We start from the raw sequence: 18,179 nt of genomic DNA on the forward strand, positions 1-18,179 counted from the left end.
ATACAGGTAGTCCTCGACTTACAACAGCTCATTTAGTGACTGTTCAAAGTTACAATGGCACTGAAAAAAAAGTGACTTGTGATCGTTTTTCACGGTTACAACCTGTTGTGTCTTGCCCGCCCTCAGAGCAGCCGGGGCCTTCTTACCTGCTCCCGAACACTGAGGAATGTATGCCTCCCGGCCCAAGTCCTGGCTCCATGCCCAGACAAACTGCAGAAGAAGGAGCACCTCCCGGCCCCAGCCCTGACTCCATGCCCAGGCAAACGGAGCAGCTAGACCCCTCCCCCTCCTCCACAGCATGTGAGCCTGAGGAGGGTTTATTCCCAACAGCTGATTGGAGTGACCCTGGCATCAGAAGACTGGATAGGCGGAGGCAACAGAAGGAAGGGAGGGGCAGGCCTTAATGAGTGCTGAGTCATGGAGCCACACCCCATGGCCTATATAAAGGATCTGCTTTCTGGCAGTCTCTGAGTCAGGCAAAGTCGAACTTATCTTGCTGAAGTCACTTATTGGTCTCCTGCCTGCTCTGAGGACTTTGCTAGGACTTTGGGCAGAGCTGCAGAGGCAAGCCTGATTCGGATTTCCCTGACCCGGCCGTCAGCGGAGGAGTGGGACACGACACAACCTTTGAAGCATCCCCGTGATCATGTGATCAAAATTCAGATGCTTCACAATTGGTTCATATTTATGACCATTGCTGTGTCCTCGGGTCATGTGATCATCTTTTCCGACTTTCTGACAAGCAGTCAATGGGGAAGCCAGATTCATTTAACAACAGTGTTACTACTGTAACAACAGCAGTGATTCATTTAACAACAAGAAAACTCATAAAATGGGGCAAAACTCTCTTAACAAATTTTTCACTTAGTAGCATACGTTTTGGGTTCAATTGTGGTCATAAATCAAGGACTACTTGTATTGAGAAGAAGTGGGGTGATATTGAGATTAGAATACAGAATTTATGTTTTGGTTTAAATGTTCCATGACACATGAAATTTAAAGCCTAGACAAAGATGTAGGATGAGGTGTCATAGAAAGCTCTCATAAGCTTGTTTTTGAAAACACAGATTTGATAACACAAAGTTCTTCCTATTTACTAACTTTGCGAAAGACAGGAGGAGGACCAAAAGGTTTCAGTGATCAAGACATTTTTGTCCAGGAACAAGCTGTGGGGAGACAGCACACAACACTAATTCACTGCTCAGTAAAAAGACAGGATGAATTTGGCAATCCTACAAGAAAAGATGCTCTCCAGAGACTTGGGGCTTCAACTCTCCTCAGCAGTCACTAATGGCAATGGATATTGGGAATATAGTTGGCAGGGGTGCTATTCAGCAGGTTCTGATAGGTTCTGGAGAACCGGTAGTAGAAATTTTGAGTAGTTCAGAGAACTGGCAAATACCACCTCTGGCTGGCCTCAGAGTGGGGAGGGAATGGGGATTTTGCAAAATCCTTTCCCCAGGAGTGGGGTGGGAATGGAGATTTTGCAGTATCCTTCCCCTGGAGGGGGTGGGAATGGAGATTTTGCAGTATCCTTCCCCTGCCACGCCCACCAAGCCACGCCCACCAAGCCACACCCAGAACCGGTAGTAAAAAAAAATTTTGAATTCCACCACTGATAGATAGGTGCAATATGCCAAATGGATTGCACACTAACTCTCTGAATAGACAGTCACTTATGCACAGATGCAAATCATATGAATGTGTTTTTCATCTAACCAATATGTAAGTCTTTGTCAAGCTATTTTTTTTTCAGTCTGCAATCGATATTTGTGATATGAGTCCATGATCAATTTTATTCCCATTTATTTAGCATGGGAATTGCCTGATGTCCTGTCCTACTATTATTATTATGGTTCGTTGCATAGTCAGCCAGATGGTTAGACTGGTCTTGGCATTTTTATCCACTTATGGAGTCCTTTCCAAGGATCTGGGTTAGGCAGATGTTCTTGTTTGATGGTCTCAGGATGTAAGCTGTTCCAGAAAGCTGCTCAAGAAATTGTCTCAGGATGTAAGCTGTTCCAAGTAAAGCTGCCTTTTGCAATTGACTGATGGGGACTTTGTCAATGCGTTATTTATTATTTGCTTCATATTAAGTTGTTGACTCAATAGGCATTAATTTAGAAAACTACATGCAGTACTGTCATACACTTACAAACAGCTGAATAATTGGAATTTATGTAATCTAAATCAACTTTCCCCCACTCTATGTCTTCCAACTTCCATTATCCCAGCCAGCATATTACCAGCTAATGTCCTTACCTCACTTTGAAGAATTTATTGTTCTTATTTCCTTTTTCTATCCAGGTTGCTTGGCAAGTAAATCGGAAGAAAGACTTTTTCGCAAACTCTTCTCCCGTTACAACCAATACATCAGACCTGTAGAAAATGTTTCCAATCCCGTGAAGGTGCATTTTGAAGTGGCAATTACCCAGCTTGCAAATGTGGTATGTTTGCTATGTTTGCCAGGTTTGCACAATCTCACATTTCAGTCATTGACAAAGAGACCCTTCATCTAATGACCCTGATGTAGGTATGGGTCCTTCATGGAATAATGATAACATTTGTAGATTTCCCCCCGGGGCTGGAGTTGCTATTCCATGTGTGGAATAGAGAAATTCCTATGAAAATAGAGAAAATGCTGTGTGTATATGCAACTGTTATAGGGGTCAGTAACAACATTTGGACATTTAAAGCATTCTCTTTGCTGAGAAAGGCTGTGTCAAGCTTGTCCCGACTTGAGTATTTAGGAAAGAAAGACCCTCGACTCCATGATTGAAGTGAAAGGTTCACTTTTACTAAGTTCAAGCAATTATGTCATAAGCAAAGCTGGATCTGAATATTCCCGCGGAAAGTCTGCATTTTCCTCTCCCCTGGCCCTCCCCGTTAACCAGTCTGTCAGGGTCCAATGACATTTGAACGAGATGTTTTGGGAATGGCCTTGAGGTTTGGTGCCTCTTTGGGGGAGTTTCGCATTCCGTTCTCACAGTTCCGTCCTTGATCTATTCCGATCTATTCCAGATCGACACCTCTGGTTCCCATCACCCTGTCATGCCCCCTCCTCCCTCCCAAATCTCCAGCCCTCCCCACATTTTATGGAAGGATGCCAGCGAAGTGGAGTGTTGTGGCTCCGCCCCCCCCTGCCCCCCACGCCCCGGGCCTGGCCCCCTGCCAGAAAGTGACTCAGAGAGTATGCTGAAGATAGCAGACCTGACAGGCTGCCTTCCCTCCCTAAAATAGAGTGGGAAAGGGGCTTTGTCGTTTTATATAAAGCGCACGATAGGCTGTTACTATAAATAATGTGTATGAGGAAAAATAAGAAATATTCCTTGCAAATGATTAAAGATCACTCATCACCAGGGACTAAAGGAGAGAAAGCCTCTCCAGTGTCCCCCCAAAGTGCTTTTCCAAAAAGCAACTGGACTTTGGTGCATTTTTTCAGCCCATTTGTCTTTTGTAAACGAACCTTTGGATTTCTTGTTGGAGAGCTTGCTAAGGATTCATTTTTGCAGGGTTTTCTCCCTCTCAGCAGATCATTCAGGATGTCCTCTGCAGTAAGACTTCCCTCTAGCAGCTCTCAAGTTATTGATTGCCTATCCACCACAATTTGTTATATCATTCAGCAAAAAAATAAAATAAAAAAAGACACTCTGCAAATAATATGTTTTCTTGGGATTTCTCTGACTAGCAAGCCAGCCACTAACCGAGGGCTTAAATTACAGGGTATCAAGACAGCACGATGGAGCAGCGTTCAGCTTCCTTCTCCGCTTATTGCTAAATCACAGTATTCAGAGGCACAATATACTAATCAAGTCAGGTTCTTCACTTTATCTTTTATTTCCTCTGGAGGCTTTTCATTAATCAGAAGCTGCTATCATTAACAAAATAATTAGAAAAGCCGCTATATTCCGAGCTCCTGTGGAGCTTGGGATTATGATGATCTTGGAATTCCGCTTGAATGAGCAGCATTGATATTAGCGCTTCATTGTGTGTGGGTATTAAGAGTGCGTTTAAAACTACTCCTTTTGTACCTGCTAACATTGGTTCTTCCTATCATGCTTCTTGGAAAACCAACCTCCTGGCCAAAATCCTGGAGTTATTTGTTCAGACAGTCCATCATTTGCATGACATCTATTCTCAAACCTCTAGATTTCTTAGAATTGTGAAAACAGAAGAGCATAATTAATTTTTTTAATTTTTTATTATTTTTTATTTTTTACAAACATATCAAATATCAAATCAATGCGTGAACAATGTGGCACCTGGGTGTCAAAGATTGTTGTTCAAATAAAACTAGTCAAATTAATCATAATTATTAGATTCAATCAATTTATATATTTCTAATAATGATACACAATTATAAAAAATGGCAATTTATCATTATCCAATTCCACGTTTTTTCTTATTGTTACTTTTGTTTTATTATATAAAAATTATATACTAACATTTCCCCCTTCTCTTATTTCTATCACTTATTCTAACTTTTAATCATATCACCTTTTACTAAAAAAAACATTTTCTTTCTATCCTACCTAACTTCTGGTCATGTCACCTACCTAAAAGAAAAGAAAATAAAGAGAGAGAAAAGAAAAGGCAAATTAAAACAACAACAGAAAAGAAAAATCATCTATCCATCATCTCTTGCCCACTTCAATATTTCAATTGCTATGCTTTTTTTTTTTAACTTACCTCCCAAATTCCTCTCCTGGATCTCTATTTCTGTCAGAATCTGCTTTTTGGATGTTCAATCTAGGTATTTCTCCCACCTCTACCCTCTCCCACTGCCTGGTTCCCAAAATTTCTGCCCAGGCCTCTATCCCCCTTTCAAAGGTATCTTCCAATTTTCTTAATACATTCCACCCTCCACCCCGAAGAGCATAATTAGTTGAAGCCACACTTCAAATCCCATCACTACTCTACACCATTTTTGGATTCTCCTGAAGAAGATCACTATTTGTACAGTATTCCTAAATGTTAATAAGATAGTACTCATCTTAATCTTCTACAAATCCCCCCTGGACAACTTCAGATGAACTAGTTTGGGGTTTGAAGAGTAGCAAAGTGCATGATTGGGATATAAACAGAATTATGTTGAATACAAATATTTTGTGACCGATTCCCAGGAAAGCAGTGGAACAGCAGGAAAAAGATGGGAAGAGGACATGCTACTCAGGGGCTGCACCCATGCAACCAAAGCTCTACCCCTTTATTTACATGTGTTGTACTGATTACCAACTTGACATTTTTGAACATACCCTCACAGATGCTCCTACTGTGATCCCATGGAGTTCTCCTGGATCTTTATGTGAATGTAGTTTTTCAATAAACATTAACAGGGCTGAAATTTTTGAATATGTATTGCCAACAGCTATCTGGATCTACCTTAATATGCACAAATATTTTTTCAGCATCTTGTTTTCAATAGTTGTAAGTAAAGTATTCACAAGCGTCCACAGACATTATCTGAAGGCAACACATTTTTCAACCAAGACTTCTATTCGCTGTTCCATAAATGTCCCCAGGATCCTTTCAAAGTTATTTAGGCTAACTGGAATGAGGTTTTATCCTTTATTATTATTAACCAGATAGCCTGTCTGTAGAAATAGAGTGTTTGCCTCTTTCTGTCTGCAGGATGAAGTCAATCAGATCATGGAGACAAACCTCTGGCTGCGACATGTAAGGAAATTTTTGTGCATCATTGTGTCAGTGTATGTGTGTGTTTATTGCCATGTTGGTTCTAAAGATGAGATCACAGTGGGTACTGGGATTCAGAAGAGATTTGGATAGGGGAAAAAATCAGGTAACTATTTAGAGATGTTCCGGGGCTCAGTATATTCATAGCAAAAGCACGTATATATCCATACATGCATCCATTTCTTCTATATTCTTCTATATTCTTCAATATATTAAACCCTTGATTTAATGGATGAACAAGGGAAATGGGTATTCCTTAAAGCAAAAGGTCCATTTCATTGATGAATGAGATGAGAACAACAAAAAAGAGAGGGCAGGAACTAAAGTCACAGCCAGGGAAAAGAGGCAACACAAGCAATGAATGTTTGAGGGCTAGTACTATGATTAAAAGTATTCCAGTAACCATAAGTGCACCTGAAAATGAACTATAGGCAAGAAACTCCTTAAAGATTGGATAACAGCTCTTGGGAGCATTTGGGTCAGAACCATCACCCTAGTTTACAAATCAGATTCAGCAAACATCGAGAAGAGATTTCAGAGGCAGCAATGACATTAGTGGAGGAAACATACCTTCTTATCCAGCAGATTTGATCCATTAACTCCTAAGTCTGCTAAACCAAAGTAAACCAAATTGAATCTTCACTATATTTTTAGTGGACTGTTACAGAAGGAAAATAAAAACAAAGAAGGGGAGTTATTAACTTGAAACTCATTCCCAATCTCATGAGTCCAAAAGAACGACTGAGGGAACTAGGTATGTTCAATCCAATGAAGAGAAGGACTAGGGTTTATTTATTTATTTATTTTGTCACAACAATATATGTAGGTATCATACAAAAAGATTATATAGTATATAAACACATATATGAGTAAATATAAGGAGGCATAAGCATATATATAGGAAGAAGAAAAGAAAAACAATAGGAGAGGAACGGTAGGCACATTTGTGCTCTTATGCACGCCCCTTATGGTCCTCTTAGGAATGGGGTGAGGTCAATAGTAGAAAGTTGATATATATGATAGCAGTCCTACTATACTTGAGGACCTGTCACAGAGAAGAGGAAGTCAATTTATTCTCCAAAGCACCTGAAATCAGGACACGACATGTGGAAGATCATTAAAAAGAAATCCAACCTAGAACTAAGGAGAAATTTCCAGGAAGTGAGAACAATTAATCAGTGGAATGGCTTCCCCTTCAAAGGTTGTGGGTGCTCCAACACTGGAGGTTTTCATGAAAAGATTGGATAGCCATTTATCTAGTATGGTATTGGATCTCCTGCCATGAGCAGGAAGTTGTACTAGAAGACCTCCAAGTCCCTTCCAGCCCTATTATTCTATGTTCCATTGTTCAAATAATTCAGGGGTAAGAGAAATTGTAGCAATCCTGAGGGTGTTAAAACTTGGCTCCCAATATCCATTACCAATAGCAATAGCAATAGCACTTAGACTTATATACTGCTTCACAGTGCTTTATAGCCCTCTCTAAGCCGTTTACAGAGTCAGCATATTGCTCCCAACAATCTGGGTCCTCATTTTATCCACCTCGGAAGGATGGATGGCTGAGTCAATCTTGAGCCGGTGAGATCTGAACAACCGAACTGCAGCTAGCAGTCAGCTGAAGTAGCCTGCAGTGCTGCACTCTAACCACTGTGCCATCTCAGCTCCAATGGTCATGATAGCTGCACCATTGCAATACCTTGAGGGCAACTTCAGTAATATTCTTAGTATGAGAATAACTTTCCAGGTACAGTATATCATAGGATTGAACACTTATTATTTCTCTCTTTAGATTTGGAATGATTATAAATTGAAATGGAATCCAGTGGAATTTGGTGGAATTGAATTTATCCATGTGCCATCAGACAGAATTTGGAAACCTGATATTGTGCTATACAATAAGTATGAACATTCATCATCATATTTTAGTAATATTAACACGTTTAATTTGAGTTAGAAGCATACAACTTAAGATTCCCTTGTGCTTACATCTGCAGTGCTGTTGGAGATTTCCAGGTTGAAGGACGGACCAAGGCTCTTCTCAGATACGATGGCACCATCACCTGGATACCACCTGCCATTTTTAAAAGCTCCTGCCCCATGGATATTACCTTCTTCCCCTTTGATCACCAGAACTGCTCCTTAAAATTTGGATCGTGGACATATGACAAAGCCAAGATAGATCTCTTGATTATTGGTTCCAAAGTAGACATGAAAGACCTTTGGGAGAACAACGAATGGGAAATAGTTGATGCTTCTGGCTATAAACATGACATAAAGTACAACTGCTGTGAGGAAATCTATACAGATATAACCTACTCTTTTTATATCCGAAGGCTCCCCATGTTTTACACCATTAATCTGATTATACCTTGCTTGTTCATTTCATTCCTGACCGTATTAGTATTTTACCTTCCATCTGATTGTGGAGAGAAAGTAACACTTTGCATCTCTGTCCTCCTTTCGTTGACTGTTTTCCTCCTGGTGATCACAGAGACAATTCCCTCAACTTCTTTGGTCATCCCACTTGTGGGAGAATACTTGCTGTTCACCATGATATTTGTGACGCTCTCTATTGTGGTGACAGTGTTTGTACTGAATATCCACTACCGGACTCCAACTATGCATACAATGCCCAACTGGGTCAAAACTGTCTTCCTGGGTCTTCTGCCCAAGTTTCTGATGATGAAGAGACCCATACAGAAACATGTTGACTCCCAACCCGCCAAACCCATGAAAGAAAGTGCCGCTAAACCCAGCAAGCCCAAGGCTAATGAGCTTGCAGAAGTGAAAGTCCTCAGTGAGAACCGCTGCTGCCACTGTGACAACTCCAAGGACACGGCGGTGAGGAAGCAAAGGAGACAGAGTTGCCAATCTGCCAAATGGGAGGCTGAAGCAGTCGAGTATTCCCCAGAGGTTAAAGAAGTCATTAACAGTGTTCAGTTCATCGCAGAAAACATGAGGAGTCAGAATGAAACTAAAGAGGTAAGAGCTCTGAAGAAGAAGATTGATTGATTTCTAGCTCCGAAGGCTTCAGTGATTGGGAGACATTTCACTAATTGCGGTAGAGTAGTTGACAATAACTGCACCTGAGAGCTAGAGAGGTACAATGATGCAGCACTTCTGGCAGTAGTGGGTTTCACTTGCCTTCGCTACCGGTTCAGAACTGTGAGCGCGTGCAGTGCTTCTGCGCATGCGCAGAGCATCCATGATGATGTCCGGGCAGGTGGGCGGAGCCTCCTGTCGCTCCTGCTACCAGTTCGCCTGAACCAGCGGTGTTTCAAAAATTTCAAAAAAAATTTACTACCAGTTCTGTGGATGTGGCTTGGTGGGTGTGGCATGGTTTGGTGGGTATGGCTTGGTGGGTGTGGCAGGGGAAGGATACTGCAAAACCCCGCTCCAGGGGAAGGTTACTGCAAAAATCCCCATTTCCTCCTGATCAGCTGGGAATTGGGAGGCAGAGAATAGATGGGGGTGGGGCCAATCAGAATTTTTACTACTGGTTCTCCGAACTACTCAAAATTTCTGCTACCAGTTCTGCAGAACTGGTCAGAACCTGCTGAAACCCACCTCTGGCCTGAACTGGGGCAAACCGGTAGAAACCCACCACTGACTTCTGGCATGAATGGGTAAGAGGCTGCCAAATGGAACTTTTAGCAGCATCAGGATAGTTAAGTCCTGCTAGAACATGGGTGTCAAATTTGATTGCGTCACGTGATATATCGTGACTTTTTTTGCCTTTGGGGACCTGGGGATGGGTGTGGCCTGCACATGACACATCCAGCCCACAGGCTGCCAGTTTGACACCCCTGTGCAAGAAGAAGTGAAGTTGGTAGGACATTCTGCTCTGGTTTTCAATTTCCTCGATCAACAGAAAGGACTACAGACAGGACAAAAGGGACTTCATGCTAGCTGTGTCTCAATTACCAGAGGCACAATTTCAGGGATTGCCCTGAATGTGATTTAGCTGATCCACAGAAGTTCTCCAGAGCTTTCGAAAAAATAACTAAAGATTGTTCACTGGAGATTGTTATGGCTTAAACATGAAGCCTTCTGTGGGCGAAACATGTCCTCTACCATGAAGCCATAATAATGGACACAACGATCTCTTGAATTGCTTAGCACTGATCATCTAACAGTTGATGGCAGAGTAAACGCAATTGTAGAAAAGGGAGACCAACTGATTCTACATTCCAGTTGTATGGGAGAGGGAAAACCATAGCTATGATCTAACTATGTACAGACTGACATAGGATAATGCTAGGCTAATACAACAAACAGAAAGAAAAGGAAAACCAACTGCATATAGAGCACCCAGGGAAGTGTTTGAGAGCCTCTTTGCAAAATATTGAGTGCTTGTATCTCCTTGCCAGGCTTTTCATGCTTTCTTTTTCGGATGCCAAAGCATAATAAAGGCTCTGTGAAGATTCTTGCTCCGTCTTCCTTTCATTGTTCATTCTCTTCAAGGAGACAGATAAACAATGCAACAATGCAAGAAGGAGAAAGAAGGAGTAGTGATTCCAGGGTTGGCATTGGCCTCCTACTGAGTTATGGGACTTGGTAGATGCCCAGATGTCCCAAACCAGATGCCCTCCAAATTTGATGACCTGTGAATTACTAGCAGCAAGAGAACAGCTATGGTAGCTAGAGTTCAGGACAATAGGCTGAGGAATGCTAATTAAGAGCAAAGATGGATAGATAGTTGAAAGAGACAAGTTAGCCAAGTATGGTGGGTTTCTACCGGTTCACTCTGGTTTGGGCAAACTGGTAGTAGTGGCGGTGGGAAGCTCCACCCATCCGCCTTCACATCATCACGGATGCTCTGCGCATACACAGAAGCACCGTGCATGAGCAAAGCAAATGCACGTATACACTCACAGTTCCAAACTGGTTCTTCCTGGACAAAACCAAGGGTCACCTGGTAAAACAGTGGTTTGTTTGGCACTCATCATGTTTAGTACTTGTCACACCTCCTGGAACCAATTACAATGAGTGCCGAGGTACCACTGTATATCCTTTGCTGGGCCTTTTGCCAATCCAAATACTTTTGACACTATGTTCACATTCTCTGCAAAAGGGTACGATGGCTTTTAAAATGAACTTCAGCAGTTGTGCTAATGGCTTTGGTTACTTAAACGTATAAATATTTCATGTTGGGAAGCTCTCTGACTTTAGCAATAAGGCTCTAAATAGATATGTAGAAGCTCTAAGACAGAGGCCCTGATCCCAAGATGGCATTTGATCAATGAAGGTCTATTGAATTCTACAGACTGTGTTGATGTGCAGAAACATAGAAGATATTCTGAAAAATAGCCAAGCACGTATACAGGATCCAAACTGCAGTGTTATAGCTAAGTCTGGGTTAACTGTGGCAATCCAAGGCTCAGAGAATGGAACCTCCAGCAAATATAAATCTTGGTGGAAAACTTCCTAGTGCAGAAAGGAAAACATCTGGCTTTCTGTCCTCAGTTCTCTAAAAGAAGAGATGTTGACTGTATTATATTTTTATTGAATAGAAGGCCAGAGGCATAATAAGAACTTAGAAGAAGGATTTTCTCTATTTTAGTTTTGGAAAGGAATATGATTTTGACTTGCTAGTTAAATTTGGACATCAAAATATTTCTTACTTTTATGGTTCTCCAAGACGATTTTTGTCAAGTTCTATCACCAACAAAAATAACTGTCTATATATATGTGTGTGTGTGTGTATAGTGTGTGTGTGTGTGTGTGTGTGTGTGTGTGTGTGTGTGTGTGTGTGTGTGTGTGTAGGTCTTGGCGTATTCGGGTCTTTTCCCATGTAAGGTTGAGGGTATCTTGGCGACGTTTCGACAAGGTCTCACTCATCATCTTCAGGCTGGTGCTTTCGGCTTAGGGCCCTTGTGAGCAAAGCGTGGTCTGAGCTGCCGAACCCGCCCCTCCCAAGCACATCCTATGTCTGACCAATCACTGCCTATCCAACACATACTTCATCTATAACAGACAAAAATACAAACAAACAGAAGGAGCACCCATGGGATCACCCCTCTCACCTGTCATTGCAAACCTCTACATGGAACACTTTGAAACCCAAGCTCTAGAAAAATCTGACCACAAACCCAAACTCTGGCTCAGATACGTAGATGACACCTTCATAATCTGGCCACATGGGAAAGAAAAACTGGACAACTTCCTCATACACCTCAACAGCCTACACCCCAAAATACAATTCACCATGGAAACAGAAGCTAACAACCAACTTCCCTTCCTGGATGTCTTAGTCTACAGGAAATCCAGTGGCTCCCTAGGACACACCATCTACCAGAAGAAAACACACGCAAACCGCTATCTGCACACACTCTCACACCACCACCCAGCACAGATCAACTCCGTAGTCAAGACACTCATCTCCAGAAAAAAAAATGCTTAGCTGACGAACAACACCTAAAAACCGAACTACACACTCTTACTAATTTACTAACATCCAATGGATTCCAAAAAAATAAGATTACCAAACTAATCCATAAAGAAACCCCCACTAAAAGAAGAGTTAGAAAGAACTACGGGTTTTGAAATCATTAAAAAGGTTAAATATTTAGGAATATATATTACAGCTTCAAATGTCAAATTATACAAAAATAATTATAGGTATTGTGGCAGAAGGTATGGAAAGAAATGGAGAATTGGAAGAAGTTACAACTATCCTTGTTGGGAAGAATAGCGGCTATAAAAATGAATGTTTTGCCCAGGTTTCTATTTTTGTTTCAAATGATACCGGTACTTAAGAATGATATCAAATTACAGGAATGGCAAAAGGGGGTCAATAACTTTGTATGGATGGGCAAAAAACCAAGAATAAAATTAAAAATAATGCAGGACACAAGGGAAAGGGGGGGTCTTAAAATGCCTAATTTAAAATTGTATTATGAAGCAGTTGTCTTATCATTAATTACTGATTGGATTAATTTAACTGAGGAAAGAGTTTTGAATATAGAAGGTTATGGTTTGTTATATGGGTGGCATGCCTATTTATTATATGATAAGAAAGTAGATAAAATATTTAAAAATAATATAATTAGAAATGCATTATTGAGGGTCTGGAGGAAATATCAATATAAATTAGATGGAAAGATTCCAATATGGGCAATCCCGAGACACATGATAGAAAATATAAATATATATCAAAAGATGGAGGTAGTTACCTATAAAGAACTCCTTTGTATGGAAAAGGGGGAATTACAATTAAAATCCAGAGAAAAGATGGGGGAAGAAGGGAAAAATTATACATGGTTCCAATATGGACAATTACAAGCTAGATGGAAATTAGATCAAAAAATAGGTGTTAAGCAAACTGAGGATAATTTGTTAAAACAAATGAGAGATCAAGGCCAACAGCATATTAAGAGGTTGTATAATGTATTAGTAGAAATAGACTCAGAGACTGAATTGGTTAAGGATTGTATGATTAAGTGGGCACAAAATTTTCAGCAACCAATAATGTTGGAAACTTGGGAAAGAATTTGGGTGAGGAATGTTAAATTTACACAAGCGCAAAATATGAGAGAAAATTTTTATAAGATGTTTTATAGATGGCATTTAGACCCCAAAAAGTTGTCATGTATGTATCCTAATGTACAGGCTAAATGTTGGAGATGCGATTGTGAAGATGCCACTTATTACCATATATGGTGGACTTGTAAAAAAGTTAAAGCATTTTGGATTAAAGTATGGTGGATCATGCAGAATATTTTGAAAAAGAAGATTAAGTTTACTCCACAGTTCTTTCTACTAGGAATAATTATGGATTGTACAGCTATAGAGACTAAATTGATTTTGAACTTAATAACAGCTGCGAGACTTTTGATTGCTCAATATTGGAAGAAAGAAGAATATCGAATAGCATATGAGTAAATTTAGGAAATATTTTGTATTAGATATATTTCTGAAGGAGAGGGGAATTGAGAGTGTGATTATGTGTGGAGTGACTAGAGATTATAATTTAGAAATTATTTTGGATTATGATTGTTAGTTTTGATACCCTGCATTTTGCTCTGGGAAGTTGGAGTGGGGGGGGGAAGGGGGAGGGGAATTGGGGGGTTGAGGGTAGAGGATGGAGTGATGGTTAATGTACAGGGATTATTGAAAATGTATAAATATAATTAATGTAGGGTCGGATCTGCCCAGTTACCATTTTAGAACGGTGGGGAGGGAGAAAAGAGGAGAGAGTAGGAGGTAGGAAAGAGGAGAAGAGGAAGGAAGGAAGAGGGGTAGAAGAGGGAGAAGGAAGGTGTAGGGTGGAGGGAGGAGAGGATGTAGATAAGAGAAGGAGAGGAAGGTCTGGAAAGTAGAAGAGGGTAGAAGAGGGAAGAGTGTTAAAAAGTGGGGTGGTGACTGAGCAAGCCCGACTAATTGTATATAACTGTACATTGGATGAGCTGTTTGATATGATTGTAAAAATAAAACTTTTTTATGAAAAAAAAAAGAAACCCCCACTAAAATCCAAGACAGAGAACAAGAAAACGGCAAAGCCCTCCTCCCATATATAAAAGGCACCACAGACAGAATCAGCAAGATCCTACACAAATACAACATCAAGATAACATTCTGCACAAACCGAAAAATATCCACCATCCTAAGAAACCCCAAAGACAAAATTGAGTTAGAAAATCAAGGAGTATATGAAATCCCATGCACCACCTGCAGCACCACATACATCGGACAAACCAACAGAAGAATAAGTGCACGCATTGAAGAACATAAGAACTCAGTCAGAAAAGAGGAACCAACTTCTTCCCTGGTCCAACACCTTAAAGCCACAGGACATAAAATTGACTTTAAAAATACCAGAACTATCGCCAAAACTGAACACTTTAACAACAGAATAATCAGAGAAGCCATCGAGATAGAAAAACGCCCACACAGCATGAATAAACAAGATGATACCTCCCGCCTACCAGCCATTTGGAAACCCACCCTTATCGACAAATGAGTCCCTAACATGAAGAATGACGCAAGACCCACACTCACGAGTGCCACACAGCATGTCACCACCACACATCCACACGGAAAGTAGACTCAAACCCATACTGGTAATGAAGCATGACCTCGGACCAGAAGCCAGACCGCAGCTGCATCATTAGCCATTTCAAACCCCTCTAATCCATACATGCAGCAGACTGACATCCACCATGAAGATGTAGCACGACCATGAATGCGAAGCCAAACAACAGCAATGCAGCTCACCAACTCAAATCCCCCTGCAACTCAAACTAACCTGAGCATAACCAAGCCCCCCCAAACAGAACACACCCCCATCCAATCAGAGCACAGCCAACCCTACCATCCAATCAGAGCACAGCCAAACCTCCAACCAATTAGAACACACCTCCACCCAATCAGAACACAGCCAAGCTCCCAACCAATCAGTTCAAACCCCCACAAGCAGTTAAAAGGAAGAAACAGCTTGCTCCTAGAAGCACTAAGCTGTAAACACCAGCCTGAAGATGACGAATGAGACTTCATCAAAACATTGCCGAGACACTTCCAATTTTACGCGGGAGAAAACCCAAATACCAAAGACCTACACACACACACACACACACACACACACACATACCAGAGAGACAATTTTACAGGAGTTACCACATTTTTCGGAATATAAGATGCACTTCCCCCCTCCCAAAACTGGATGGAAATGTCTGTGCAACTTATAGAGCAAATGTTGCTGAAGCCCCGCCCATCCACTGGCTCCCACCTTTCGGCCTCTGCCTCCCAGCAATTTGCCTTCTTGCAGAAAACAGCAAAGAGCCTGTTCAGCTTCACACAGCCTGATTTAGATGAGCAGCTGATTGGCAGTTGGATTGGCCTCCCAGAATACTGATGATCCGCTGTTCCAGGCTGTGGAGATTGCCGCCACCTATCACGCCTCCACGTGCCCCATTTTTGGCCTCCATGTGCACCATTTTTGGCCTCTGCACATCCCGTTTTCCACGCATCCTGTTTGGTGGTGATAGGTGACAGCAGCAATCCCCACCACCTAGAAAGGGCCAAAAATGGGACGCGCAGAGGCCTAAAATGACGCACACTGAGGCAACGATAAGTAATAGCGATCCCTGCAACCCGGAACAGCTGATCGTCAGTATTCCGGAAGGCCAATCCAACCGCCAATCAGCTGTTCGTGCTAAATCAGGCTGTGCTGAAGGTGACCAGGCTGTTTGTTTGTTTGTTTCACTGACTGAGTTTCCTACTACCTACTTGGGCCTGGGTCACAATAGTCCAAAAAATATGGTCTATACTATAACACCTAAAGGATGTACAATCTTGTTTAGAACTCAAAACTGTACTCACATGCAGAAAAGTGGGAACTTCTCTAATCTTATAGATGTTGTTGAATTGCAGCTCCAAATAGATCTTGTCAGCAGCATGACCCAAAATGAGAGATAGAGGGACTGGTAGCTAGCAATTATGGAAGGATTTGTACTTCTTATCAATAAAGCATTTGTAGGTAGAAATAATGTAATACTTATGTAAAAGAAATTAAATGTTCTGTAATTTATTGAGAAATTGGAACAATGTGGATTGCATTCAATATGACAGCATAAAGCGTGCCAAATTCCTCTTTACAAATAATGCCAAAATATTATAATAATTATATCACAAATCTATACAAAGATTTTATCTTGTGACCTGTGGTTACACCAACAAACGTTCTATATATGAATCTAAATGAAGATTCTAAATGTATCTTTTTTGGGGGCGGGGCAGTAATTGAGAAATCTCAGGAAGCACAGCGTCATTTTAATAGTGTCAATTAAATATTATGAATTCAACTGAATATATATGTATTTTCTTATGCATTGCAGGTAGAAGATGACTGGAAATATGTCGCCATGGTAATCGATAGAGTATTTCTGTGGGTGTTCATAATTCTCTGTGTATTTGGAACAGCGGGATTATTCCTACAACCATTGATAGCAGATGTATAATATATGGTGGTGGTAATTCACATTTTGCATGATCCTTTTTAATAGGATAGTCAAACCACACATTGGCAACTGTTTATAGAATATCAATTTTCATCTCAAGCTATATGAAAAATATTCTCATCACTTTACGATGTATTAAGCCAGCCTTTCAGATGGGTTGACTAACTCCCATTATCCACAGCCAGCAAAACCTATGGAGTTCCACCTCAACCTTTTTGGAGGATAGTAGATTGGAGAAATCTATGTTAATATAATAGCTTTCAAATGTTCCCCAGATAATCCTTTCCACACTGATTTTTCTGCTAAGAAATTCTTGGTCACAGTATCTGCTATTGCACATATCTCTAAAATCAACAGCAGATTAATATTCATACTGGCTCATATTCCTGATCCTTTGTATAGAATAGGTTTTTTGCTTCATTTATAGAAGGAATAAAATAGGTCAAGATGAATCAGAAGAGAATTGTCAGCTCAAACTCTCACAACCTTGTCAACATTCCTAAACTTTTTGTAAAGAAAAATCCTTTATACATAAGCCATTAATTTGCAAGTAATAAATGAATAGATTGCTGAGTGGTGCAGTATTGGAGAGGTGAGGATGCTCGGCTCCCACTCAGAAGGTTGAGAGTTAATCCGAGGCAATGACAGTGAATGTTTTTCTATCAGGACGCAAAGAGAAAATAGCTGCTGTTGTTGTGTCTCGCTCGCTTTCCCCGCAGCCGGGTCCCTCTTATGTCCTGCCAAATGCTGAGGAATGTCCTGGCATGCCTCCAGGCCCCAGCCCTGGCTCCATGCCCAGGCAAACGGAGCAACTAGACCGCGACCCCTGCCCCACAGCATATGAGCCTGAGGAATGTGAATTGCCAACAGCTGAAGCCTGGAGAGATCCTCGCTTCAGGAGAATTGATAGGCAGCGTCAGCAAAAGGAAGGGAGGGGCAGGCCTGGATAAGTGCTGAGTCATGGAGCCACACCCCATGGCCTATATAAAGGATCTGCTTTCTGGCATTCTCTGAGACAGGCAAAGTCTACCTTGGATTGCTGAAGTCACTTCCTGGTCTCCTGCCTGCCTTGAGAACTTTGCTAGGACTTTGGCAGAGCTGCAGAGGCACGCTTGATACGGACTTCTCCAACCCAGCCGTCAGCGGAGGAGTGGGACACGACAGCTGTGAACACTGCGTAGGCATCAGGAAGGGCATCTGGCCTGTAAACGCTCAGCTCTACTCAGTCTCCTTGACCTTATCAAAAACAAGGGATTACAGGGTCATAAAAAGAAAAAAAAGAATAGATTGCTGATCAGTCTATTCAAGTTATCAATATTAACTGTGTATTCCTGTAAGGTTATCTTTCAAATTAAAATCACACTATCTTCCTCAATGAGATAAACTCCAAATATGCTTGATTGTAACCCATCATCTCTAATTTTAATATTAATGGTGGGAGATGAAATTTAAACACTGCTGGAAGGATCAAGTGGATGGACCTTGCACTCTGAAGGACAACAGAGAAGGTATCTGACCAGATGTTTC

At 41.2% G+C, this 18,179-nt stretch overlaps 1 protein-coding gene across 1 annotated transcript; it reads left to right on the forward strand.

Moving 5' to 3' along the window:
* Positions 1-2,304: 2,304 nt before the first annotated feature.
* Positions 2,305-17,506, forward strand: CHRNA6 (cholinergic receptor nicotinic alpha 6 subunit). The gene is made up of 5 exons (XM_058169467.1): positions 2,305-2,447; positions 5,632-5,676; positions 7,484-7,593; positions 7,689-8,676; positions 16,530-17,506. The coding sequence occupies exons 2-5, from the start codon at positions 5,650-5,652 to the stop codon at positions 16,650-16,652; spliced, it is 1,248 nt and encodes a 415-aa protein (XP_058025450.1). The 5' UTR covers positions 2,305-2,447; positions 5,632-5,649; the 3' UTR covers positions 16,653-17,506.
* Positions 17,507-18,179: the final 673 nt, after the last annotated feature.

Source organism: Ahaetulla prasina, chromosome 2 (genome assembly GCF_028640845.1).
Source record: "Ahaetulla prasina isolate Xishuangbanna chromosome 2, ASM2864084v1, whole genome shotgun sequence".
Lineage (NCBI taxonomy): Eukaryota > Metazoa > Chordata > Lepidosauria > Squamata > Colubridae > Ahaetulla > Ahaetulla prasina.

Bases quoted from the DNA above. Each gene is read 5' to 3' on its own strand.
- CHRNA6 (XM_058169467.1), top strand. From the start codon at position 5,650: ATGGAGACAAACCTCTGGCTGCGACAT. The intron at 7,594-7,688 runs GTATGAACATTC...TTACATCTGCAG, and splicing joins GATATTGTGCTATACAATAA to TGCTGTTGGAGATTTCCAGG. The intron at 8,677-16,529 runs GTAAGAGCTCTG...TATGCATTGCAG, and splicing joins GTCAGAATGAAACTAAAGAG to GTAGAAGATGACTGGAAATA.